The following is a 25846-nucleotide window of genomic DNA, read 5'->3' as shown; positions in this document are numbered from 1 at the left end:
TTTGAAAGAAAAGCAAAAAATAAGGTAAACAAAATGAAACTAAATATTTAGTTTTGAGTTGAATGAAAGGTGGTGTATAACCACAGTGATAATTTGGGGGATTTTTAGGTGAAAAGCCTGACTTAAATTCTATTCTGGTTTAAATTAAACAGTGCCAGCCCCAGTTTCTTGGTTCAGACTAAAAAATTTGCTGAACTGTATTCAAAACAGTCTGTCTATCATTTATTTTTTGAAGTGTGATAGAAGATACAAGCCAAAGAAATTGTGCTAAGATCCAGATCAGATTTAGACATTGGGAAATAAAATCTGGCTTCACAGGCAGTCAGCAGTATTCCATAATTTACTCTTATGATGATGTTTTATCTGAAAATGAGAGAGATCTTTCAAAAATTTTAAGTTTTATTATGTTTAATTCAGTGTTGTAAGAACAGATGTATCTGCAAAGGTGTTTACATCTGCCACATGATAATCCATTTGAGTGTAGAACTGGAAGAGTGAGGCCTGAATTTGAAAAGATTTGAGAGCCCAGTTTGGTTCTATATGTGTTTAAGAGCTGTCATATAGTTATAGTGACTATTTCATTAAATACTATTATAGTTTATGTAATAACATAGGATTTATTAAGTAAGAAAGAGTTAAATGAACAATATAAATAGTTTATTTTCCAAGTTTGCAGTACCTTAATTGCTAATGCTTTTCATTTAGTTTCAGTCTTATATAATGAATAGTAGTGTATTCAACTATGATGCGTAAAACTCATGGCATAAATTTAGAGTGGCTCAACTTAAATTTGTTATTAAATCCATCAAAGTAGGTAACATTCTTTTCTTTGTATCTGTTGTTCTGTTCTCTCTGTTTCTCTCTTTCTGTCTCTCTCTTGCCCCCCTTCCCCCTAATCTCTCTCTCTTATAGGTTTTTGGATTGTATCTGTTACCTATCTGAATTTTTCTTCCCCCTGAAAAGTCTGAAATAGGGTATTCAAGTGCTCTGTACAGAGATCTGGCTTTCCGCTTTCTGTTACAATTTTCACACACTTCTGGTTTGCTTGTCCAGAAGCAGGTAGGATTAACTACAATGTCATTCCTTCCTTCTTTTCTTTTTGCTGTTCTTTTTTTTCCTCCAGTATTGGCATAGCCCGACCTCTGCCAGTAAGATCACTGTGTGGTGAGGCTGTGGGCGTGTGAGAATGTGTACACTGAGGTGTGTGCACAAATGAGCCTTGCTGTATGGCATGCAGCTGATCTGGTTTGTTGTCTTTGCCTCTTGTGCAAGAGGGTTACGGAGCTCTGGAATGATTTCTGGGAAGGTTTGGCCACTTCCCACTAACCTTACTCTGTTCTTCAAGAATTGCATTACCTTCAGTGGCTGTCTTTGCCTTGTGAGATCAAAGAAAGATACAGCTTCTGAGTCACTCTGCCTGAAGGTTTCTAAAATAACATTGAAATACACGGTCTTCATTGCATTCGGGCTACAATACTCTCAGCACAACAGGAGAAGAGTTTAAAGATTATTTGAGTATGTTTGTCAAAACCCACTGCAGTTGACTTTATCTGCAGCAAACACGTGCCCTGAATCATCCCATACGGGGGACTTTATCGCCAGTGCTCATCTGCCATCACCTCCATTGGCTCTCCGAGGAAATATCTTTGTTTCTGCAGTTAACAGCAGATCAGTCATCCTTTGCCATTATGTTGCCATTAAGATACGTGTTACGGAATGAAGAATCCCTTCATTGCACTGTCATGTAATATTGCATGTGTTACCACCAGTTTCACAACATTCTTCTTCTTTCTTCCTTGCTTACCACTACCTCAGCAGCCCACCAGATCTCCTGTTTGTAACAAGTTTCTTACTTGTGAGGGGTTGTCTGGGTTTTCGGCTTCACTTCATTTGCTTATAGATAAAGCAGGAGAATCCTAATCTTCCATTTCCTGAACAAGGATTTCTCTGTTTGTACTAGTGAAGGAAGAAACACAACATATAGCAATTGAAGGGCAGCTGCTCCTAGCAACATATGGACCAACAATTGGACCCTAGGAGACTGCTGGAATCAAAAAGAGGGAATTTGCATGAGAGACCACCAGGTGAAATGACAGTAGAAAGGAAGAAAACACTATTGCATTTTACCATCCTTGGTGAAGTGGTTTTTCAGGGTAATTAGGTTGACTTGTTCCTGTGACTGCCTTCAGCCTCTGTTAGTTCCAATATTCAGTCCAAAGTAGCAATATGGTTCAGTTCTTAATGCCTTAAGTTATGCACGCTACCACGAGATGGCAATACTTACCCAAAAATATCCCTTCTTTCAGTTCCCAGAGATGAATGATATGCTGCGAGAGAAAGTGACAGGAAGAAAGACGGACCTCACATTCTTCCTTATTCAGAATGCTGGTTTATTAACGGGGTTTACTGCTATACTGATGATTACCTTGTATGCAGGAAATATTCAGCTGTGATAAAGCAAGTGCAAACGGAATCAGTACTGAAGACATCAAGTAAATTACAAATGGAAGACACTTGAAATCCATAAAGAGACATTCACCTAATCTACTTGGTTTTGAAATGGTGACAAGTCCCGTCCTCTTCCCCTTTACTCCACATACAGGAAATGCTTCTTTAGGACTTGCAGTCAATCCAAATAGTAGGAGCTGTCAACTTCTGTACTATGCCAAAGAACCGATTATAATATTTTTGTTTCTACTTAAAATTATCAGACGTATTTGAACTGTCATAGAGAAAGGATGTTACTTGGCCAGTAGAATTATGCAATACATGCAACTACATGCAACTCAAGAGCAAATGAAAGCTGAGGTCTTCAAGGAAGATGCTTATTTAAAAGAAAATAATGGAGTCTCATATCCTTTTTTAACTGTGATGAAGGCAAGGAGTTTCAAAGCTGGTTAATTTTCATTACTTTTGTTGCAGGATTTGTCTGTGCAACATCCTCTTCCCCCACCAAAAAAAAAAAAAAAATTAAACTATTTCAGAGTAGGCACTAATGAAGCTAAGATTTTTAATTACTAATTAACACTGGAAGGAAAGATACCAGTTACTGCTTTTGATCTTTTCTCTTTATAAGTGCACTAGGGAATTGTTGATTTATTTTGAGAACCACTTTTTTTAATTAGAGGGAACCTGTGTTAAATTTATGGCAATTTCTTAACTCCATAATATTTTAGAAACATTGAGTATTTTAAAAATGTTCAAGAATTTTGTATTTTATAAAAATAATAATGTTTTATTTTTAATTTCCACAAATATCCCTTTTAAAAATCAGTATTTTGGGTTAAAATTTTTAACGATTTATTGTTAGTTTTACAAAATGGAATTTAGAAAAAAATTGCTAAAATCGACATTCCAATAAGCTTTTTTTCTAATTTGAATAAATTCTTGTGTGCAGTTGGGTGAAAGTAAGTGATACTAAAATATACAAACTTTTGTCACAATCTATTGCATGTGAACCTTCTAAAATCATGCTTATATGTATGAGTTCTTCTGAAATAAACAATTCAGCCACTCTAGTGTTGTAAGATGTGTGCAAGTAAATTAATAAAAAAATATATTCCATTTCAGTCACAACTAAGCTTTGAAGGAAGTGTTGTTATTCTCTAGTAAGTTACTTTTTTTCATTGATTTTTAGGCAAGTTTTGCAACTTCAAAGAAGATACTGTTTCTTCATGTATTTCCTGGCAGTAGGAAGAGACAAATTTTTTATTTTTAATTCACTATTAAAATACATTTTCTATCAGGTAAAGGATTTATTTTAATATTTTATTTGAATCTCATCTGTAATTACATTAGGAAAAATAACTTCTCTAGGCATCTGGTTCATAAAAACTTTAAGGCAAAGCGCACAGGAGTTATAAATGATACTTATTTTAAAATATGTTATAAATGTTAAAATGTAGTTATAGTGTCTATGATACTTACTGTATGGAAAAAGCATTTATTAGTTGCTTTATGCCCTCCAAGTTTCTGTGAAGAAAAGTCCACCCACTCCATGTTCTTTCCTTTAATTCTTTCTTTTGTTGATTCCTTGGATATAAGCTGTTTGTAAATGCTACTCTTGTGTATGACAAGAATGTATTATAGTAACTATGAATGTTCATTGACTTTTTAAAATCATTTGACCATTCTTAGTTCATCAGTTTATTATAATAATAACACCTGCATGGTACTTGTCACCTTTAAATACAAACATTTGCAAGGGAGACTTGATTTTTGTTATCTCCCTCAGGAGGAAAAACTGAGACAAACGAGTTATTGAAATAACCTGCTTTTAGATCACAGAGCAGACCAGAGATGGAACAAAGTCTGATTTTCAGGCTAGTGCTTTAGTCACAAACCAAATTGCCTTTTCCGCTAGTGGAATATTTAGTAGGTAAGAAAGCTTTTTGATGTCTGCATGAGCTGGTTTGTCTGTATAATCTTTGCTGTTATGTTTGTCCAGTACGTATAAAATAAACGTATTCCAATTCTAGGACTGCCAGTGATTTCCTAGATTTTGCTGATGCATCCAGGGAGGAAGAAGCATGAGCAAACACTCAAAAAATTGTTGTTTTGTGACAAATAAGACTGCAGTAAGTTACTCCCTGAAAGTCTGGAAATTAGTTGAGGGAAAGATTTTCATATTCTTTTTCATGTTAATGTCATCTGTAACTGTTCATCTTGTATTCTGCCACCTCTTCATCTTTCTTTTCAACAGTTGGGCAAATTCTGTGTATAATGTAATTTCAGAGGGCTCTTAAATGCTTTTGTATTTGTTGTTTCCTTAGGGCAAATTATCTGACATCTAATGTTAGACATTATCTAACATACACTTGGGAAGATATTGTGTGTCGGCAATACTGTCGTAGATAGTAGTCTGTCGTAAATAGATCACTGTTGTAAAGTTTCCTCTTTTTTTCATGATGTGGTTCATGACCCAAGACACACTTTAATAAATTTCACTAGAGGTGGGGGAAAAAACCCAATACCACACCGCCTTTTATAGACACTTGTCTTTTATAGACACTAAAGAAGGAAGAACAATTGATTTTGGAGCCAAAAGCATATAAAGAGCAACAATGTGGACAAAGGATAAACCCTACCGTTCTTCTGATCCCTTGAAGAAGGGATATGTGGAAAAGTGAAATGGTCTATGGGGGAAACCTGTCAAAAATGTGATACATAATTACTGTCTATAATTTCAGGAAAAATCAATTGAAAAATTAAATTGGTACTTAAAGTTTAGGGTTATTGCTTTTGACATTTTGATGAGTTCTTTACTGGATAAGGATTTAAATCATCAAACTGAAAATTTGGTCTCAACTATAACCATCTAAATTAAATTTATCAGTCCCATTTTAACAGTAGGCTGGAACTCATTGTGGTCTTCTGTATGTTGAAGTATTGGCCCTGCTGCTCCATCAAGTTTTGCAGCCTGCCTGACGCTTTGCATTGCCTTAGTTAAATGAGCTACAAAACCTGATCTACATAGTTTAAAGATGACTTGAACATGCAAAAATTACATTCAGTTATGCTAATGATAACAATGGAAACATCTCCTATTTAATACACATAGAGAATCAATTGTGTGTGCTAATTTCTGTATTGCAATCTGTAATTTTTTAAGAATCCACTGTTTTTACCTCTACATAGGTGAACAGATTTATATATTTGCATGTTGTTTTGTCTTGTACTCTATCATCTCATTGTATAAATTTGAAGGCAACTAAGATCAGGGGAGAAAACAGTCTTAGATGACTGTTTTTCTGCTCCATGCAGTTCTAGTGAAGCCATTTACAGAGGCAAACGGTGTTGAGCCAAGTTTTAACTTCCCTGAACACGTAACGTTGCTTAAATTTAGACCATGAGTTGAGCACGCGTTTCCTTTCACTCTAGACAATAATGCTAAGCAGTAGAATTCCAGAAATCTGTCAGATCCCTTGAAACTTAAAAAAAAAAATAATAATCGCACAAACAGTTTAAGTCAAGTGAAAACTGCTTAGACAGAAATGTGATTGTAAGAACAACAACATATAACAAAAGACACAGAGTCCCACTCTCCTCTCTACAGTTACAGGAGCTAGTCAGCTGTAGGTGATTCCTTGAGTATGTTGCAACGGCTTCAGGTGTTTGAGCTTCCAGCCTATGTGATAGGTGCAAGAAAGCACAGATGCTGTGAGGCCATTTCCAAAAGGATTAAAATTGTTCAGAATTCCTCAATGGAAGTTGGACTAAAGGAAAAGAAGATAAAGAAAAGTTGTCTCTAGAAATGCATGTTTTATTTCGGAAATCAGTGACTAACTTGGATTATCCTTCTGCAGGCGGTTACTCTGTATAGATTGGTAGGTGCCAGCAAACCGTTTCATGTATGCCTATGCACCAAATGCATATTGTAGCTCTTGACTTTTATTTTACTATAATATCCCAAAGTTTCCAGGAATGCTGTAGCTGCCTTATCAGCTCTTAAAATACTTGATGCACAAGTTATCTCTCTAAGATTTGAGAAGAAACTCCTCTCCCTATCTTGCAGTTCAATTTAAAATGTACAGGTGTGACAAGCTGACAAAGGTTGCTAAAATGAGAACTAGACAGAAAGCCCTAAGTCTGCTAGCAGTAGATATAATGCACCTGTTGAAGATAAGGTTACATTGTATTTTTAGGGCTTAATCCCTACTACATTTCCTTTGTATCCGGTATATTGTCTTTTTTTTTTTTTCTTTTAACTTATTACAGTACTTTTGAAGAAGATAATGTATTTACATGTTTTTGTAGTCCCTATTATGATCATAATGCTTTATTCTAATTTTAAAAACCCTCCACAATTTCTACATCTTCTTCCATTTTGAAGTTCAGTGCTACAGCATTTAAGGTTTGGGGTAAAAATAGGAGATATTAAATGGCATAGGAAGTGAACTGCGGGGAAGATGTAGTTTGAATTTATTGATAGCAGATGAATTTAAGAGATAATGTAATTCTCCATAATGTAACTATTAACTGCTGCTCTGGGTGAGAGCACGGTGAAAGATTCATAGGACCCAAATTTTATTTCCTTTAGAGAGATGGCAGTTCCTGACTCTAAGAACAACCAACTTCAAGTAAGGATTGTTAAATTCTTCAGGATAGAAGACTAAATCAAAAAAGTAGAATATAGGCAACTACAGTATCCAAAGAGGGACCTGGATATCTGTACCGCACTCGGAAAGCTGTTCTGTCTTGTGGCTGTGTCATTTGCAGTCTTTCTTTGTATGTGACAAGAGACTTTGGGAGAATCATTGATGGAGAGGAGTAATAGCATCTGTAATAGTGACATGGCAGGCTCCATGGTGCTCGATATTCCACTTGCTCTTTCCTCTTGCTCTAGAAATTAAGGAAACTTGTGGGTCAGCGTATTTTGGGAGAGGGGGCTTTTTTTGGGTGTCTCTGTTCTGTACAAGAAAATAAAGAGAAAGTACCTAAAAACACACCAGGAACGCTGTGCTGATGAAGATGCTCCAAGAAGTAATTCTTTATATGGGACACGTGCAAGGAAAGAATATAAAGTAGGATTGATTCGTAAGAAAAATGCTTGTTTTCTCACCAAAGCCGCTTAGTAAAACTCTTGGAGAACTGCTTCTTTAGACCAAACTCCAGATCAAAGAATTTGGAAAACATTTTCTCTGAACTTCTAATTCCTATTTTGTTTCTCTGAACCACAAGCAAGGCTTCTGTATCTGAAAGTCTTGCACAGATGAGCAAAGCCTTTCAGTTATTTCACTCTCTTTAATTCCAGTCCAGTACTGTTTTTCCTTATCTTGACTACCTCCATAGATAGTTGTTAATTTCCTGCTGATTACTAGCTATCTTGCTCGGTCTTTTAACTTGCAATCTTAGCTTGTGTTAGAGGAAAAAAAAGATCATTATTTTTACTTAATGTTGAAAAAAGAACCCACCCTCACTATGATGTACTGCCCTTCTTCCTGTGCTTAATTGGATTCTTCTATGAGTTTTGAATATAAAATATTTCAATTGTGATTGTGACTATAAAATCCATATTAAGTTATTGTGTTGACTTCAGATTGAACTGTTTAGTTCTCATGTACTCATTTCAGATCTAGATCCTAAATTGTCCCATAAAAGGGAGTCTGTGTAAATAGCATAGCTTACAGATAAGGAAAGTAAGTCAATAACATGAAATAGCTATCCAGAAGAAGGCAAGGAACAGAGTTAGGAGTAGAATATGAGCCTTCCGTCTGTATTTGTTAGCTATCCTTTAGACCATTTGAGAAGATCAATGACATCCCAAAAGCTAATATCATCAGAAACTCACATTGATTCTTTATTGCCCTCTTTTAAAAAGTATTGTTTACAATCTGTCCGTTCTTTTCTGTAGCTTTTGTGTATGTACAGTTGTTAATGACACTGGAAGCAACACATACATAAATGTGGTTTAGTTTAAAGGAGAAAAAGATGCTATTCTCTGGCAATAAAATCCAGACCTTGCATACATGAAAAAAGATAACATTTATGAGTGGCTCTTGCCTGAAATCAAAAACGTACTGCTTCTCAGAAACTCCAAAATCTGATCATCTCAATTCTGCTGTCTCTGTTTTATCATGGCTTTACCTCATAATTCACAGCCAATATCTCCTGATGGCAGCTACATACATCCCATTCCGAATTACTGTTTTACCATCTTAGCAAGTGCTGAGGAGGAGCCCATCATGATTTTGTTTGCTAAGAAATTATAGTTGGACCTACAAAGTTGCTGAAATTAGCCACATGGTGTTTTGTGGAGTTAGTCTTGGCAATGCCTGAGTTACTAAAAAGTAAATAATAATAACTAATAATCCTGTTCAATAAAAGCATTTAGTTATTATACCAGATATTTCATTATGTAGAACAGTAGTGGTATAGACAACCAGACAAGAAGGAAATTCTTTTATATCCAGCTAGCCTTAGTCAACTGGAGAGGCAGCAGCAGTCATCTCTGGATAGGCTGGTTCTTGAGAAGAAAACATGCACAGTGGCATTCCCCTACTGCTGAAGAGTGAGAAAACCCATCTAATTAGAAGAAACATGAAATGAGATGAGATGAGTCAAGCGTAGTTAGTAAGTTAGAGAATACCAAATGGCTTTGAAGTCATTGGCCTAAAGGATACAGAAACTGCACTAAAATCCACTTTTCCAGTTCATGGGTGAAAGCTAATGGAGTTTTTGTCTCACAGTAAATACAACAACAAAATACTGTCTAGAGAAAGGTAAATAATTTCCAAATTGTTTCTGTAAGACAAAAACATTATTGCTACATCACTGATAATGTATATTTTTTGTCCTTGCAATGAATTGCACTAAGCTGACTTAATCGTAATGAAAACTTTTTTAGAATGTTTCTTTTATCTTTGAGAGAATCATACTTGTGTGCGATGCTGAGAAGATTTTGGAATTATTTCTCAGGTTTTCATATACTGAAATTAATTACATCTTGTAAAGTTTATCACAGAACTTTTAGGGTCTTTCTTCCTCTCTTAATTTTCTATATACTACTTATAGTCTACAGGAAGCTCTTGACAATTTTAATAAGCTATTAGTAAGATAATACAGATCCCCTTCTGCTTGTAAAAATGTTGGTAGTGATTTGCAATAGGTAAGTGTTCATTAGAAGTAAGTTATGGTGTGATTTGTTTGAAATTTCCTTTTACAAACAGCAGACGCAAGTGCAAAAAAATGATTCTATCGTGATTAATGTTCTTGTATGAAAAAGCATGGTTCTCTGTGCCAACAGAGAAATTGTCCTCCATTCAGTAGAGATTTTGTAATTTTTCACCTCATTGGTGTATTAGTGAAATCAAAGCTACAGCTTCTGCTGAATTGGTAAGTAATTAGATGAGGTATGTAATGTTCCCTGACCCTTTTTTGTTTTTAAAAAATCAATCCATAAAAATTAGTGCTCCATTTTTGCATTTTTATTGCTCTTCCAGTCATAACTAAATCTCTGGTTGCTTGTCTTACCATAATGAAAAATCACTTGGCAGCTCAAATGAATGACTTTCATTGATAACAACACAGGGCCTTGTTCACTGAAGTGCTTGTAACAAATTTCTCGTATACGTCAGGAAGAGCTTTGGGTATGCAAGGGGCATAGAGCTGGTTTCTAAATAGGACCATACTCACCATATTTCATACTTGAAGATGTATGTCTTTGAAGCTGTCTTCTGCCAAGATTGTTTTGTGAACTTAGAAACCAATGTGATACTGTTGGACTTGCACTGTGTGTAACTTCTTGCTTGACATGTTGAATGGGTATGTCTGTGCTGCACAACGACGAGTTGTGTTGAGAGAGATCTATACTAGCTCGGATAAACAGAGCAGTATGTGTTCATAAATAGTGTATGCAGGAAGAAGGACAGCCGTCTTGATAAGGCAGTCAACCCAATAAGAAAGGCGTACTATGTCATGAAATTATAGTATCTCTTTGTGACGTAGTGATAGTATATCTCCATGAAGTGACAGTATTATATATTTGCATAGTATCAGGCACAGGATTTTCTGTCTTAAATGTATATAGCTTACTGGAGTTTACTGCGCTATAAACTTGTTCTGTCATAACTGTATTCTAACACATTTGGGATAAAAGCTGCCTATAGACCAACATCCTCGCTCTTTAGTTCAGTTTAGCATACTCATCTGTTTGGTTTTTTTTCTTTTCAAAGTAGAATGTGTAGAACGCAGCTACAAGATAGCATGAAACAGCTCTACAAAACAGTGAAAAAAGATGACATGAGGAATTTTTTCTTGTTCACTGAGAGTAAAGCTCCTAGCTTTTGAAAGGCTAACAATGGTCACAGCAAGCAGAACCTGCATTTTGTATCTTATCTGAAAAATTATAACCTTTGGTACTTCCAGCACCATAATGTAATACTGGTTCAACATACTCGCTACAACACCTTATAAGTCATCAGTTCTTGAAGACTTTTTAATGACTTGCTGGATTGATTGCAGCCTCACTTCCTAGCTAAAGTCCTATTTCCTAGTCTACTTAGCCACGCTGAGGAGAAAACTCATAGAATAAAGCACAACAGAGAGGCGTCAATCTATTTATAAGGCAGATCTCACCAGTGCAACTTAAGACTACTTCTTAGCTGATAGTTGGATGGGTGTCCAGGTACATCTTGACGCCGTATTGGGATGAGACCCAGGTAAGTAACATCCTTCCTCCACCCTCTTATCTTCTGTGTCTGCTCTAATTTCCACTGGAAGGAAAGTGGCTTGCCAGCAAGGGTAGATTTGTAACTGTTTGCTTTAGGTAACTGGCATGCCTGGGACCATGGTTTACTCTCCAGAGCATACTTGGCTTGTGATTTAGACACAAACGTAAGTACCGACACAGCTATAGAGCAACAACTGGAGCTGTAACCACATTTGACTAGTAATTACTTTTTCTGTGTGGGTGTGATATACCTGCAAAGTTCCCAGCCTAGAGGGCTCAGGGAATATGCTCTGTTTCAGAAACATTGTCCTTCTGGGTCTTCAAAGTGAAACTGCATTCCAGTTTGCAGTTTACGAGAAACTTGAAAGTACTGGTATTGGTAGGAAATTTAATCCATAACTACATAATAGAAGGCGCTCCATGGGCCACAGATCCTGCCTTTCCCCCAGCTGTATCTACTCTATTTGTCTCCTGAACAACTCAGCCTAACAAGGTAAGTAAATCTGTACTAGCAGGTCAGAACAGGATAGTTTGGCCAGATTGCTGGCAGGTGATGAAATGCTGTGTGTGAGGGAGGAACTTTCTTGTTCTATTTCCCTCTGAGTGGGGGGGAAGAGTATATAAAGACATAGCTGATACCAGAAATGCAAGTCAGGGCGATCATGATTTGAGAGGGCACAATTAGTAATGTAATTGCACGACAGTAGCAGTAATTATTATAATGACTTTTATTTACATAAATTTAATTCTGCACTAAATGCTGTAATTAATGTTATGGACACATTGTGATTTGTGGCTTTGGAAGTGAAAGATGATTCAAACAGAGCTTTCCCCTTGCACGGTGAACAGTGACTTCCTTTTTGAGGCTAAGAAATGTTGTAGGTTTATACTTTAAATAACAACAATCAATTTCTTTAAGAAACTCAGCCAAGGATGGGAGCATATGGAAGGCACTAGGTCCTCTGGGCACTCTTCAGCATTCGCTAAGAGCAAAGGAAAGAGAGGTGAGCTCAACTAATCATCTGAAGCCTAACTGATGACTGTGTAAACAGGAGTGATAATGGAGCACCCGGCAATAACAAGCTCAGGCCAGAGTCTGAAAGGTAAAGTCCCCAGCAGTAGGTACAAGGACAGGAAGAAGATGAAATGTCAATGTGGGAAGGGAATGGCACAGCACCTACTGTTTCTGTTGTCAGGGGAATTAAAGAGGAGTTGCAACTCCTTACTGAAAACTGGAGGCTGGCAGAGGGCAGATCTTGGAGCAACTGGTGAGAAACTAAATAATGAAGAGAAGCAAAGGCTTGGGGCTGGCAGCGTTGCTGCTGAGAGAATCGGAGCACTTCTTAAGGAAGAGTCAGCTGGAGGGTTTGGGGACAGGTATACTGAGAAAGCAGGGTCGGGTAACATGGGAGATGGATGATGTCTTGGGAGAAGAAAAATGGGAAAATTGCTGATGTTTTATCTAGACTGGAAAAGGGCAAGTAGAATAGGTGGGTGACTATAGTCTGTCATGCCTACCCTCTGATTTCTGGTAACCCTGCATGGATTTTGAGCATGTGCTATAAAGAATTGAAAGAAAGTTGCATGAAAGATCCCCTATAGTGCGGGAAAGATATGGGCTGGGACACATAAAAGACTTACCAAGTTGGAATACGTCAGTGAGGTGAGGTAATTAAATATATATATGCTGTAGTATGTGCTGCAAATGTGAACTATACATTGACAAAAGAGGCTGCCATTGGTGCGGACTGGCAGCATGTGCCGAGGCAGCGCCCCAGCCCAGGTGGGGTGCATGAAGCCATTAGCTATAATAATTAACTCCACAACTTCTCTCAGCTGGGTTCAGGTGGCTAACAGGCCTGAGCGAGGCTTTTGCAGGGCCAGGAAACAACCTGCTTTAAAAACAGACTAAAGAAGCACTCTTAAGGGTGTTTATAACAGAACAGATGGTTCCTCCTGGGTCTTCCTGGCATCTTACTGCCACTCATACTTCTGCTGGGATTAAACTTGAGTCAATGAGGGACTTTGCTACCTGAAGGCTTTGGAGGAAACAAAATGCCTGGCTTTGAAAAGGGAGTGACTGGAGCCTGCATCACACTAGGAAACCTTGGAGAGGAGGTTGAACTGCTTTGGACTTCTGTGTAGATTTGAGTTGAGGAGGAGGTAAGAGGGGTGGTGTTGCTGGGAAGGGTGAGCTAGGGAAGGTGAAGAGCCTCCACCACTATGGGTGGCATGGAGCTGTGTTGTGTTTCTGCTTTTCTGAACCTGCACTGGGTGCTGCTGCTGTTTTCTGAAGTGAAGTACAGAGGATGCTGGCCAGAGCTGTGCTCCAACCCAGCGTGTGGAAAACCCAAGGGAAGCATGAGCCAAAGGGACTGCAGTGGCAGGTTTCTCCTGGAGCAAGTACACTATAGTGGTAGTTGCAGCATGGAGTGCTTCTAAAAGAATCCTGTAACAAAATCTTTGTAGAACAATTCTGAATTATTGCAAAAAGAGCCGGGAGTTATGTAATTGCTGTAGGGCATAATTTGTGGGCACCAGAAAAATGATGGAGGGGGAGGTAGCTGCAGGTCACTTGTATTTGTCCGGATCCATGTGTTCAGCTCTGGTATCAATGTACAGCTGAATACAAGATGATGCTGGGTCCCTGAGTCCAAGTCTGTTGCCCTGCTTGCTACAGCTGTGCTGGGTGCCAGAGAGAGCTCCTCAGCAGAATGTGGACTAGATTCATGTAACAGAACGTGCTTGCCACTTGAGCTGTCTCAGGAATGGGGTAAGTGAAGTAGTGGGGTTGACATGCTGCTCTGCCTGAGCTAATTAAAACTAATTTGTTTAGAGCTTAAATTCCTATCTTTGTTTTGCTGTTGGGGCTTGTTACTTTTAAGGGTGTATGAACTGTGACTTCTGAGAACTGTTAATGAGTTCTTTTGGTTGCTTTCATCTGATCGTACAAAGCTTTATGAAGATGTCATTCTTTCTCTTTTAAATGATTCTGTCCTGTTAGGTGTCCAGACTGTTGGGTATTTTTTATTATTATTATTTTGTTTTATTGCTGTTGTAATGAGGGTGGTAATCTTTGAGATGCTGAGTGTTTTCTATGGGGAATTAAGCCACTGGAGGCTGTGGGCATTTATGGGTGCCTGCCAGCTTAAACAATTGAGTCCCTTTTAATGTTAGCGTAGTTGCTCAATTTTAATGGCTGTGAATGCACCTTCTTGGAGAGCGGGGTTTAGGAAACCACCTTTATCGCTTCCTCTCTGCTCACTGTTGTGGGAGGGGAGCAGCAAATCCCTGAAAACAGATTAACAGAGAGAATGAATAGTAAGGAAGATACTGTGTTTAAGATGGGGGAAGCAAGGATGGTTGAGAGCTCTCTGCTTGTGGTTTTGATCTTTAAGATGAAAATTTCCTACCTGTCAGGAGTGGTATAAGCAAAATTCATAAATATGTACGTGTTATAGTGACCGCTATGCAGAAAATCATATATAACATGTAAATTTAACAGTTTAAAATGCTTTGTGTTTTCTCCTCTGGAAAATAAGAGGTCAAGGAGGAGTAAGACCCTGTGACTTGCTGACACTGCAGATAAGGAAATATTCAGCTTGGCTTGTAATAATTCCTGAATGGAAGCATTGGGAACACAGTACAGAGATGCCCAAGTTCCCTGGGTCTGCAACAGCATATATCTGTAACAAGGCTAACAGTATTTGTGTTGTAACGCAGCCAGCGTCTGGTTAAATGGGGTATGAGTTCATAAGAACTTGGCTATGCTACTTCCCAAATCACACTGGTGAGTCCATGTGATCCTACTCGCATATTTGTTAACTTCTAGACAAAGGGAAAATGAGGTTTTCAAGTTGGGTCTCACTTGAGCTGCTGCTGTGATTTTGTGTAGATCACTTAAATCTACCTTCTCCCTTCATTTCCACTGCCTCCCCGAAATGGCAATAAAGGTCCATCTTGTCTATCAGTTTAGAGCATTGCTAATTGCAAGCTGTTAATGTTTGTAAAACACTTAGAAAATGAATAGCCGTCTTGGGTGAGATCAAATTGCCACTTTGTTCTTATCACAGAAATAAAAGCACATCAGTGTCAACTTGCCCCAGATCCACTTTTGACCCCAGGCCTGACAACACTGAGGCCTGTGCTTGGGGAGGCAATTTGTGACTCGTATAGAGGCCACAGAGACACTTGCTGTCTATTCTTCAAAAAATACACAAATCAAGGAAAAACGTTTCAAACCTTGCAGGTAAAACACTGCTTTGCTGCTGTGTTACTTCTTGGCAAGCAAGTTGCAGGGAAGTTTCTCAGGATTTAAAAAAAAAAAAAAAAATAAAAAATTGAGCACTTTGTGAAGAGACTTGGGAATGGCAAAACAGTATGCAATATGCTGGAAGAAAACAGGGAGAAGTGTGTGGGTGGCAGTAAGAAAAGAAATTCCTATAAAGGATACCGAGTACTGGCATAGTCCTGCCCTTCTGTATTTCTGCTAGTGAGTATCAAAACTTGTCTGTTGAAATTCATAAATCTGACTTCTTACAGCTCTGCTGAGATACCCTAGACAGGAGATTCCCCTCCACAGACGTGGCACAGTTCTGCAAGTCGGAACCCAATGTTTGCTACTTCAGTGAGCGGTCCCAGCTAAATCCTGGGTCTTCCCACAGGAGCAGGATTTAGCATGGCTGACTGCTGCTATTAACATTAATTTGTCTGGCAAACTAACTAGAAGTGTCTTTTCTAGTTCCAAACGCTAAGATCCAAGATGACAAGGTGGCAACTATCTAGTCATACAAGTAAAATGCTTAGCTTAGGCTGAATTTTTAAGCTCTCAATTCTTTCAAAGAAGATAAAAAGAACATAGGAACTCTCTCAACGTGAATAGGCAAATGCGGGAGTCCTAACTGGCTTTGCAAAATTGGCAGGATGTCCAGTCTATCTAGATGCATGTCCAGGTTAATGATTTGGTCCATATCATGGTCAGGGTAAATGAGCTAATGTTCGTTTATAGCAAGGCCGTATATTTCATAGCTGAATCCAGTCAAGTTAAAAATCTCCTTTCAGCAAAAATGTAATTCCTGTAGGACTTCTAAGAATATATATGGTGTATCTTCTACAGCAATTTCTGTTGGCTTCCTTGAATACCTCCTGTTCATAGAGTAGACCAGACTTTGGTCATGCTTTTTCTAGTAAAAGAAAGTTGGAGGTCCAGTCTTCATGAGTGGCTGCTGATGTCTGCAGACTGGGATAACGGGGCTAGCCAGGCCCTTGGCAACAGAACCTGCATGGGTGGGCTGTAGGTCAGAGCAGCTTCTCAGTACTGAGCCAAGATACTAAATGCTAGAGGAAATGCAGGTGTGGGGGAAATGATTGCTGAGTCACACAGCAGTGGGTAGGGGAGGAAGGGGTGAACGTGACTTTTAAGCTATGGAATAAACCAGAAAGCTCAGATCCCAGCAAAGATCTGTGCACAGGAATGTTTGTGATAAAGGACCTGAAAAGGCAGCCTGGACTGAAATGGAGCAGACAACGTCAGACCATAGTCCTCCCAGCTGAGAGCTCAAACTTAAAGCCTGTAGCAAGTGATTTTAGAGACAGCAAGTTGGAGAAACAGTTTGGAGTCTGGCAGGCACTGGAGGCTGAAAGCAGAGATAGATTTGACTGCTAGTTTGCTGATGGTTGCTTAGACTGTTTTCTGGGTAAGAAATGAGAACTCCTCCTGTCTTGCCTTAGCAACTGGGTGCGACTGTCCTTTCCTGCAGAAGGAACTGAGGACTTGTTCAAGCTCAGCCATATTACATCAATTTTGTGCTTAAGCCTGAAAAAAATATTTTGGAACCTCCCTTTCTTTTCCCTATTAAAGAAGCTCCCAAAGCCGTACTGAATCTTCGCAAAATAGGAGCAGAGAAAACTGGAACACCCAATCTCTTGCTGAAGAAGTATGTGCTGTAACTTTACATTCGAATAATCTTGAGATGCTAATGTCACTTGCCCCTTTGGTAAGTTAAATCATTTTTTTTTCTTGACTATTTATTGGTCCGTTCCCTTTGTGGGAACTGTTTGATCTCAATGTTGGTGCAAAAAGTTTTGATGAAGTCAACAGTGCCGTACTTGCCCTGTTTATTCTTAGAATTGAATCACGTACGTTTTGCTTGAAATTAAGATAAAAAACTTCATCCACCATGGGAGTTTTTGTGTCAGGCAACAGTACCATATGTTGTAACTTCTTGGTGCCAGTTGAAGCTCTTGAAGTTCTTGATTGTGGTATGGGCAATCAAAAATGCAATCTACAGAAGCCCAAGACCTGACCTTAACTGAGGAAAAACTACTGGAGCATCTTAGAGATTTCTTCTATTCAGGATGTTTTTCCTAAAGCCCTTCCTGGATAGGATCATCCACACGTTCTTCTCAAAAATCAAGGTGTATTTTTGAAAGACAGGTCCTGTGTTAGTGTTCCCTTTAACCCAGTAACAAGAAGGGAAGAAAGGAAATGTAAATTTTGGTTATGAGGGCAAACTAAGAAATATAACTCTCAATGTTCTCTTGGTAAACTTGGACTGATTCTATTAAGGTGAAAATTCCTTGCTCACGAGACACTCTCTAGCTCAATAATATAGGAAATATAAGGGATTTCTTTTTTTCCTCCCACAGTTGTCCATTTAGTTGTGGTTTCCAAGGAAGGTCAAGAGGAAAGGAGCTATTATCAACTGTGGTTGAAGCCTTTCTGATCTTGCTGGCTGATATAGCAGCTGGAGAAACTAGTTTCCTAGCCTTGAACTCCTTTTTCTTTGCAATTTTCTCATCTTTGCTACTAACGAAGAGTAATGCTTGTCTGTGTTACAGATCAGCTGCTGCTTTTGTAATTTCTGTAGTGTTTTCATTGCCTTTGGTGCTGCTGGCAGCTCAGCTGATGATTTCGTGAGAGAATTGCCACTGAAATACCTGGGTTATGTCTGTCACGTCTGCTCATTTTGGATTTCCATACGAGATATTTTCAGAAAAGTAACACTGATTATGCAACTGTGCGTAATATATGGGCTGAGGGGAGAGAGCTCCTCAGTTGACTTGAATCAGCCTTGGTCTCAAAGCTGCTCTGAGGTTTTGTGCAGTGTCCCCCCTGTAAATACTGCCTGTATTGGAGAAGAGTAACACCTTCCTCTCAACTGCATCACCCCAATTCTTAGTCATAAGCGTGTGTTTCATAAACTGAGGCTGAGGGATTCTGTGAGATTAGACCAGTGATCTTTATCCCTCTTGTTGGACTGTTGTCTCCATGGGGCTGTAACATAAAGGCCACTTTCATTCTTCCCTTGGCAGATTCCATCTATTGTGACTATCTCCCTCCCTTCAAAAGGCAATCAACACACAGAAAAAGAAATTCATTATCTTTGCATGTATGATGAGATCCTGTTAATACTCTGTTGAAAAATACCCTGTGGAAATAACTGGAAATGGATTTGTTGTCATAATTTGCACCACCTTACAGAATTTTGAGCAAGGAATTTGCCAGCAATTAAAACAGTGGCTAGATATGTCAGGGAAAATAGTTTTTCATTTAGTAGACTGCCGATATTTGGTGCGTACATACTGGCTGTTCCTCATGTTTGGAAACGATTTTCCCCTCTGTTGTGAGAGAATTAACAACAGATAGACACTAACTACAGAACTTGGAAGGTGCTGTACGTTATTCTAAGGCAAAACCAAGTTCTGAAGTTGTCAGATACTTAGCAGTTGTTAATCACATTGCTTCCTGTCTCAGCATAGCTGTGCTGCTGTAATAAGGTTCTTGCTGCACAAAACCTGTGCTTATTTATAGCTTGTGTAATTATGCTTCAAATTGTGAGGTAGCAAACCAATCGCTAGTGGCCAGCTGCTTTCTTAAATGGAAAAAATTATCCTACAGTCCAGGGCAGATCTTTGAGACACTGAAATAAGCTAACTGTGCTGGAGCATGGTGGAAAAATTCTGAGGAAGTTTCAGGGTGGGAAGAGTCCACATTGCTATGGTCAGCTCTGGCTTATGGAGGCACTCGATACCTCTAAGTCTTCCCCCAAATCAATCATGACACCTGTGCCCTGTTTGGATATAAAATTTACTTCTAATTCCTTAGTGCTAGATTGCACTCGGCACTCGTAGATCTACATCCATTTCCTACACAGGTGAGCACTTGATTGTTCAAGCTGTCCCATCAAACTTAACTCTGAGTTCTTGCAGATGGGAAGAGGTGTAGGCTGGTCTCCACTGACAGCATCAGTTACGCCCGTGTTACAGGATGGCCTCCACCAAATACAGCTTGCAAGCCTGATTCCCCGTGGCCTTGCTGCATATGCCACTTGCTCGTAAAACGGGTGTGTACAACCCTAAACTCTCGGAATTCCCTTCTGGCACGTACCTACTTTGTACACAGTTTGTCATGAAGAATTGGTGTCAGTGTTGCTCACGTGTGTCCACTAGAAATGACTCGGTGTCATTCCCTTGGAGCGTGGCTTTAGAGCTGGATTCGTTGACACAAGAAAAATGACAGTGTTACAAGGGCTTTGCTGAAGAGCTCCCTTCAAATGAGTAGTATGAGTTCCTATCCGTCTAGCTTGCTCATTTCCGTGCTTGTCACATGACATAGGTGTTTCAGAAAGGTCTCTATGCTAGGGAGGAAAAAGCTTGAAATCTCTTGCAGATCTGAAGGAGTTTTCTTCCAATTATATGAGAGGAGATCACAGTTTGAGGCTGAAATGAAGTCGGATCCCTTTGAAGTGCTGAATAAATAGCACCAACCTTCAGAAGGCTGAAAGCTGACAATGTCTGAATCTTACTGACATGTAAAAGACACATTGTTAGCTACTGGAGGAAAGGGAGGTTGTTTGGTTTGGTTTTTTTTTTTTATGTAATATATTTCTGCTCTTATCCTTTTCTTCAAACTCCATCCTGCCGTGACCTGTAAGTTTTTCATATGATAACAAGCATTTTTACTTCTTTGTTTAATTGGACACCATGTAGCCAAATAATTCTGTGCAACCCTCGGAAAACTTAGCAGAAATACCTGGATGGACTTTGATCTCAAGTCTACCAATAAGTGAAAAAAGACAGCTCAAATAAGTAGAGGTACCACTACCAATGACTGTTACTACTGTGAATAATTTTAAGCTTTTGTGCAGCTGCGATTATTTCTCCTTTTCTAATCCCTGAAGCATTATGTGGAGTATAGAAATAGAGCCTTTTATATATCAGGACTGTATAATAAAGTATGGTGAAATCCAGCAACGAGAAAAAAACCCACTTCTGTATGTATGTGTGGGCAAACTAATTTTGCCTAAAGAACGTAACTTTCTGCTTTTTAATTTGTGGTGCAGATACAGCAAATCTGCAATTAAGCCTTCTAACAGGTCTGTAGGGCTGGTAATTGTTTTGTAATCCTTCCTTGGAACACAATAAATGCAAACAGTAATCACAGGTTTAATGAGTATAATCTATCATAAAATACCTAACAAAACAGTATGTGCAGTATTACCTTCTGGTTTATGCTTCAGACATTCCAACTGTATTAAAGGAGTGCGGCAATTGCTGCGTACCTACCTAGGCAGGAAAGAGAGAACAGGCTTCTAAATAAGTAAACAGTATGTATCTGTATGATAAACAAGAAGGCTTATTCAAAATTCATTTTGCTCTTGTGGAGGTGAGTGGAAGCGTCTTGCTGATTGCAGGCGCACGCCCTGCTGCTACGCTAAGGTCTAGTTTATCTAAAAATCTTTTTCGAGAGTTCACACTGAATATGCAACAGGATATTTAGAAAAAGGTTGCTGAATCAGGAACTGTAAGACTCAATATTTGTCTTAACTGCATCTCTGCAGAAATCCTTATCCATGTCTTTGTTCTCGTATGTCTTAATTGCTTCAGGTTTCTCACATGTCCATTTGCCTTTCAAAAAACATACGGAATACCCAGTTTATGATTTTATGTAAACGAGAGGGAGAGTTACTGTAGAGCTAATTATACAGGCTCTAGTTCTACACTGCCCTTACGCTTACTCCTTCACGAAACACATCTTGGATCAATCTGAAATGAAAACTCTAGCTGTGTGATTATTTTGGGGAAGCTGTTGGCACTGGATAACACTGAAATAGTTTTAAACTGAAGTTTCTGGTCAGAGTAATTGAAAGGCTCAAAACTTGTAAACTTGAAATTGGGAAACCTTTTCAGCCCAAGATGAAACCGAACCTGGCGCTACCTGTGTGTTCAGGCAGGCCTTGCTGACCGTTAGGTTAACTTAACTCTGTTGCTTACCTTCTCACCGCCCTGAAATGTTCGGAGAGTTTGTTGCTTGAAAAGCAGAGAGTTGAAAAGACAGTGCAAATGTGATTCGCAAGGCCACTTTCTGCTAGGACAAATGCATAAACTTAATATATTTTTCTAGTCTCTTCCTGAGAATACAGACTAGTATGCTAGAGGGGAAGCATCTTGCCTTGGGAGAAAGTTGACTTTTGTGTATAAGCATGTTCTGCAGACCCAATTGCTGTGCCTTTTCTGGAGGTATCTTGTGCTGCCACCAGAGAGAAACGCCACCTATTTGAAACCCCTGCGTGGCAGCTGTTGGCAGCAGTCTCTTCGTCTTTCCTTCGGTTTACGTTGGTTAAATCCACTATGGAATCAACTAAAGGAACTGACTATTCAAAAAGCTTACATGAATTTGTCTTCAGCTGACTTGCAACAGAGTGTTGTTTCCAAGGGATCTGCCAGTCTGACATCAATATTAAATAGAATATCGCACCTCATGGACTAACCATCTGATTCATTGTGACAATTTTTTCCTCTAATGTCTGAAGTTGTAATTAAGGCAGGAACATGTGGGAGAGAGAATAAAAATCAAGAGAGAAAATAAGAAATTGGATTGCAAAGGCAAGGAAAGAACCGTGTAATTTATTACTCTAAGAGAAACATGGGAGCAATACTAACTGTGCAAATAGCTGTTAAAAAACTGGTTAAAAAACTCAAACATTTTGATTGATTTTACTTAAATGTGGAGCGTTTTTAAAACTTTCTTTCATATGCTTCTAGAAATTCGGCCAATCAAGTAACAAGTGCGAGGAGGAATGCTCTTTACCGTTTCAATGGATAAAAACTCCAGAGCGAATGTGTGTTTGGGCACACGCGCATGTGTGTTTTATACCAAGCTGGAACTGTAGAAAGGGCCGAGCTTACCAGCACGCTGAGCCTGTGCATGCCATGCGCCGATCTGAATTTTCTAGTCCGAGTTGGCCTCCGTTAGAGTAAATCTGAAAGTGCCATCTGCCGCAAGTTAGCTTGTGTTCTGTAGTCACAGGGCATCAGTCAGTGCTTGTTACAGACAGATGAATTTGGGGAATAATTTGGCTCACCAAAGAGCAGTGTCAGTGGATTCAGTTTCATTAGACTAAAGGTTAATTTGGCTCTGAAAACTAATATTTTCTCTGGAAACAGTGGCATTTTCAATCAGAGGTAATTTTTAAACACCAAAGTGAATCCATTCCCTGTAAAAATACAGTGAAGTTGTTGAAGACTTCAGTTTAGTATCAGTTATGGTTTTACTTCACTTACAGCTATTCAGGCTGAGAAGTTCTTTTGTGCAGACCAGAGTGAGTAGGTTGTAGAAGAGGTGATGGGTGACTTCTGGCAGGCAATAGTTTTCCATCCTTTATAGCTTTACGTAAGGCAACAACGTGCTGTTGAACAAACTCATTTGGCTTTTTGTGGCAGCTGCGGCCTGCGTGTGGTTTGTATCAGAGATATTTAGACCTTTTGACCACTACAGCAATAGATTCAATAGCCACCTTCCTATCCCTGCCTGGCATGGCTCAGACCCTGTGATGATGAGGATCCCTTTAAATCATAACTGTGAAGCACACGAAATGCACCTTTCCAATTTCTAAGTGTTCTGAACATAATCATTTATCAAGTAGAGCACCTTTATTGATAAGAAAGGTTGATGTGGGGACTCTGTCTTCAGTGAAGTCCTTGTTAAAAGCCAGTTGTAACTTGGTGCATCCCACACTCCTACTTGGCTGCGTGAGGAGGGCTGGGGTGAGTGTCACCCCAGACAGGCCCACACTCTTTCCTGGGGCAGATGTGGACAGCAATGAGCAAACCTGCTGAACGTATCCCAGGTGACATGCTGGTGGGGAATCAGCTATTTTCTCACAGTATTTGGGCCGTCGTTCTTCATTCACGCGAGGTTAGACGGTTTTTCAAAGCACTTTCTTCTACTGCATGACCACACTTTTTGAAAGGATACTAAATGCTGTGGCTCACGTTACTTAGATTAGATTGTGGAATAAGGTTTATTCCTTTATAATCTTACCAGAGTTGGATGCCTTCGTCTTTGTGCAGAGCTGTGTGGATAATGGAGTCCTAGTCTGCAGTCTAGGGGGACAGTTCTGTTTTCAGTGGTCTTAGTGCGATGAGCTCACATGGAAATGAAGATCCTGGGAAAGAGGACTTGTCTGGGAACTGCCTTTTCTTGTGGCATCCTCTTCCCATTATGCCTACTATTACTTCTCCCAGCCCTTTCCTACCTTTTTCTGTGGCTTCTGTTATCACCAGTGCAGACGGGCTTGGGAAACCATAAGAGGAGAAAGGAAAATTTGTTTGCTCCAGAACTCAACTGTGTTCTTAGATGGTGGGAGCTACTAGGAGCAGTGGGATTTAATATGATTTAAGACCATTCATTCCAACTTCCCTTTCATCCACGGGTGCCTAGCAAGCAGGGAGAAGGCCCATTCTTTGAGACCTGTGCTGGTACCATCATGTGGCCTCCTCCAGATCCAGACTAGTCTAAATCTCTGAAACACAGCCAACAAATCTCCTTCCTCCGCGAAAATGGTGGTGCAACAACTTTAGATTTACAGCACGTTGGCTGTTGCTTGGTAATTATTCTGTGTGGGTTTTACTGCTTGGCAAATGCAAGGTCACTTGTTCCTCAGTTACTGCTGGGTAAGAGCTGGCACACGGCAAGTACCATGGCTTTGGCTGAAGGGCTGTGAATCTGAACGAGAGATGGCTTGCACTCTGGGCTGCATGCTATAATCTCAAACAAGTGAGGCATATTCATACAACACAGACATTTTCCTGGTTTCCCAGACAGGGATTTTTATATTGAATAAAATTTGCTATCAGTTACACTTCCAATGTGAAGAGTTTGACATTTCTCCTAATGGGACATTAGATGTGCTTGATTTTAAACCTGCTGTGATCTTACCTTTTACTGTGAGAAAAAAAACTGTGAAAGAAGACAACTAGTTGCAAAATTAAATACGTATTGAAAATGGCCTTAAGCCTCTAACCAATGAAACATGGAACGTATTGTGAGAGCTTGCATCTATATTTGCAGAAATAGTCTGTGTTTTGATTATTGTGTATGTTATGTAAATAAATGCTGTGTTCTCGGTCTCATGTTGCTCACCTTTTCCCTGAAGGTAGCTTATGTGACTACAGAAACAGCACTTTCTCCTTTATAGACTGCTTTATCATGATCTGGAAGCGCAACTCTTTGTTCAGTGGAGTCTGATCGCAGTAGTAACACTTCTGTAGTACAAATAACTATTTTTGTATCAAATACATTGCTTATAGAATGACGCTGAGACTTCAGTCACTTGCTTAGGTAAAAAAGCAACCTCTAAAAGGGGGTTGAAAATAAATCTGTCTCTTTGGCAGGTTATTCCAGAAGAATCCCCTGAGTCTTTTACTAACACAGTGAACACTGACAAGCAGCAGAATGATTTTTGAACTGAAAAGGTAGACTTGAGGTCTGGACCGTTCCAGCAGTGCCGGCTTTGCCCTTGTTGGAGATTTCCTTATTTAAAGAGAAGCTCCAGATCTTATTTTTGTCTCCTTAGAGTAATGACAGGATATCTTGGGAAAAGTTTGTCAGTGATTTGCACAGTGGAACATGCTGAAAAATATTTTTTTTTTTTCTGTATTGAATGTATGGAATGAATGCAGGCATGTGCTTATGCAGCTTATGCAGATCTGTAGCAGGTACAGCCTTCCTTCAGAAACACATCCTAGCTGTTTGTAAAATATAGACTTTAGCTTTTCTTGTGACTGGCATAACTGCCTTTCCATAATCTTTGGAAATTAAATCTCTTGACTAGACAAGGCAATTCACTGAGCTGACTTTTGGGGCATGGGAGGAGAAGGGAGGGAAGAGAAAGTAAAGAAACAAAATACTTCATCTTTTTCACGTAAGAATGGCTGCAAGGGATAGGAAGGACAGGAATACCCATGGCAATGAATCAACCCAACCCCCTGTACCACCAGTGTAATGTGTATAACTAAGCTTAATTTTTTTTCCCCATCTTCATACGGTTCTAAATTATAGTAAATATTTCCTGTATTCCATCCTATCACACGTTATTCCCTCTTCTCAGGGTAAGTTAAATCACTGTTCTCTGTAGGTAATAACTTATGACAGCAGCAGCACAATTGCTTTCAGTGAAATCAGTGAAAATAGTGATATCCGATTTCCAAAGCAACCCTGAGGTAGAGTAACAGAATCTGCTTGTACTCCATGACGGGATGGCTCTTCTCCAAATAAGCTTTCATTCTAGTAGCGTTAAATGGTGGGGTGTTCCCCCCTGCCGCCCCCACTTCTCCACCAAAAGGTTTGAAAAGTGTGCATACAAAAATGCACCGCATTTTGAATTGGGAAGG

General features: G+C 39.2%; 1 protein-coding gene across 4 annotated transcripts in view; it reads left to right on the top strand.

Annotated features, from left to right (window-relative positions):
• The window catches only part of SLC39A8 (solute carrier family 39 member 8), a 55056-nt gene extending 51480 nt beyond the window's left edge, over positions 1–3576 (top strand). For all 4 annotated transcript variants that reach the window (XM_087736733.1, XM_087736734.1, XM_087736735.1 and 1 more), the window contains exon 8: positions 2307–3576. In XM_087736733.1, coding sequence (XP_087592859.1) covers positions 2307–2453 — 147 coding nt within the window. In that variant the 3' untranslated portion in view covers positions 2454–3576. The remainder of the gene's footprint in view (positions 1–2306) is intronic.
• The last annotated feature ends 22270 nt before the right edge of the window (positions 3577–25846 follow it).

This window comes from Nipponia nippon, unplaced genomic scaffold, assembly GCF_047370975.1.
Source record: "Nipponia nippon isolate SJK-2023a ecotype South Korea unplaced genomic scaffold, ASM4737097v1 scaffold_6, whole genome shotgun sequence".
Classification (NCBI taxonomy): domain Eukaryota; kingdom Metazoa; phylum Chordata; class Aves; order Pelecaniformes; family Threskiornithidae; genus Nipponia; species Nipponia nippon.
This window is presented reverse-complemented; position numbering and strand designations above follow the sequence as displayed.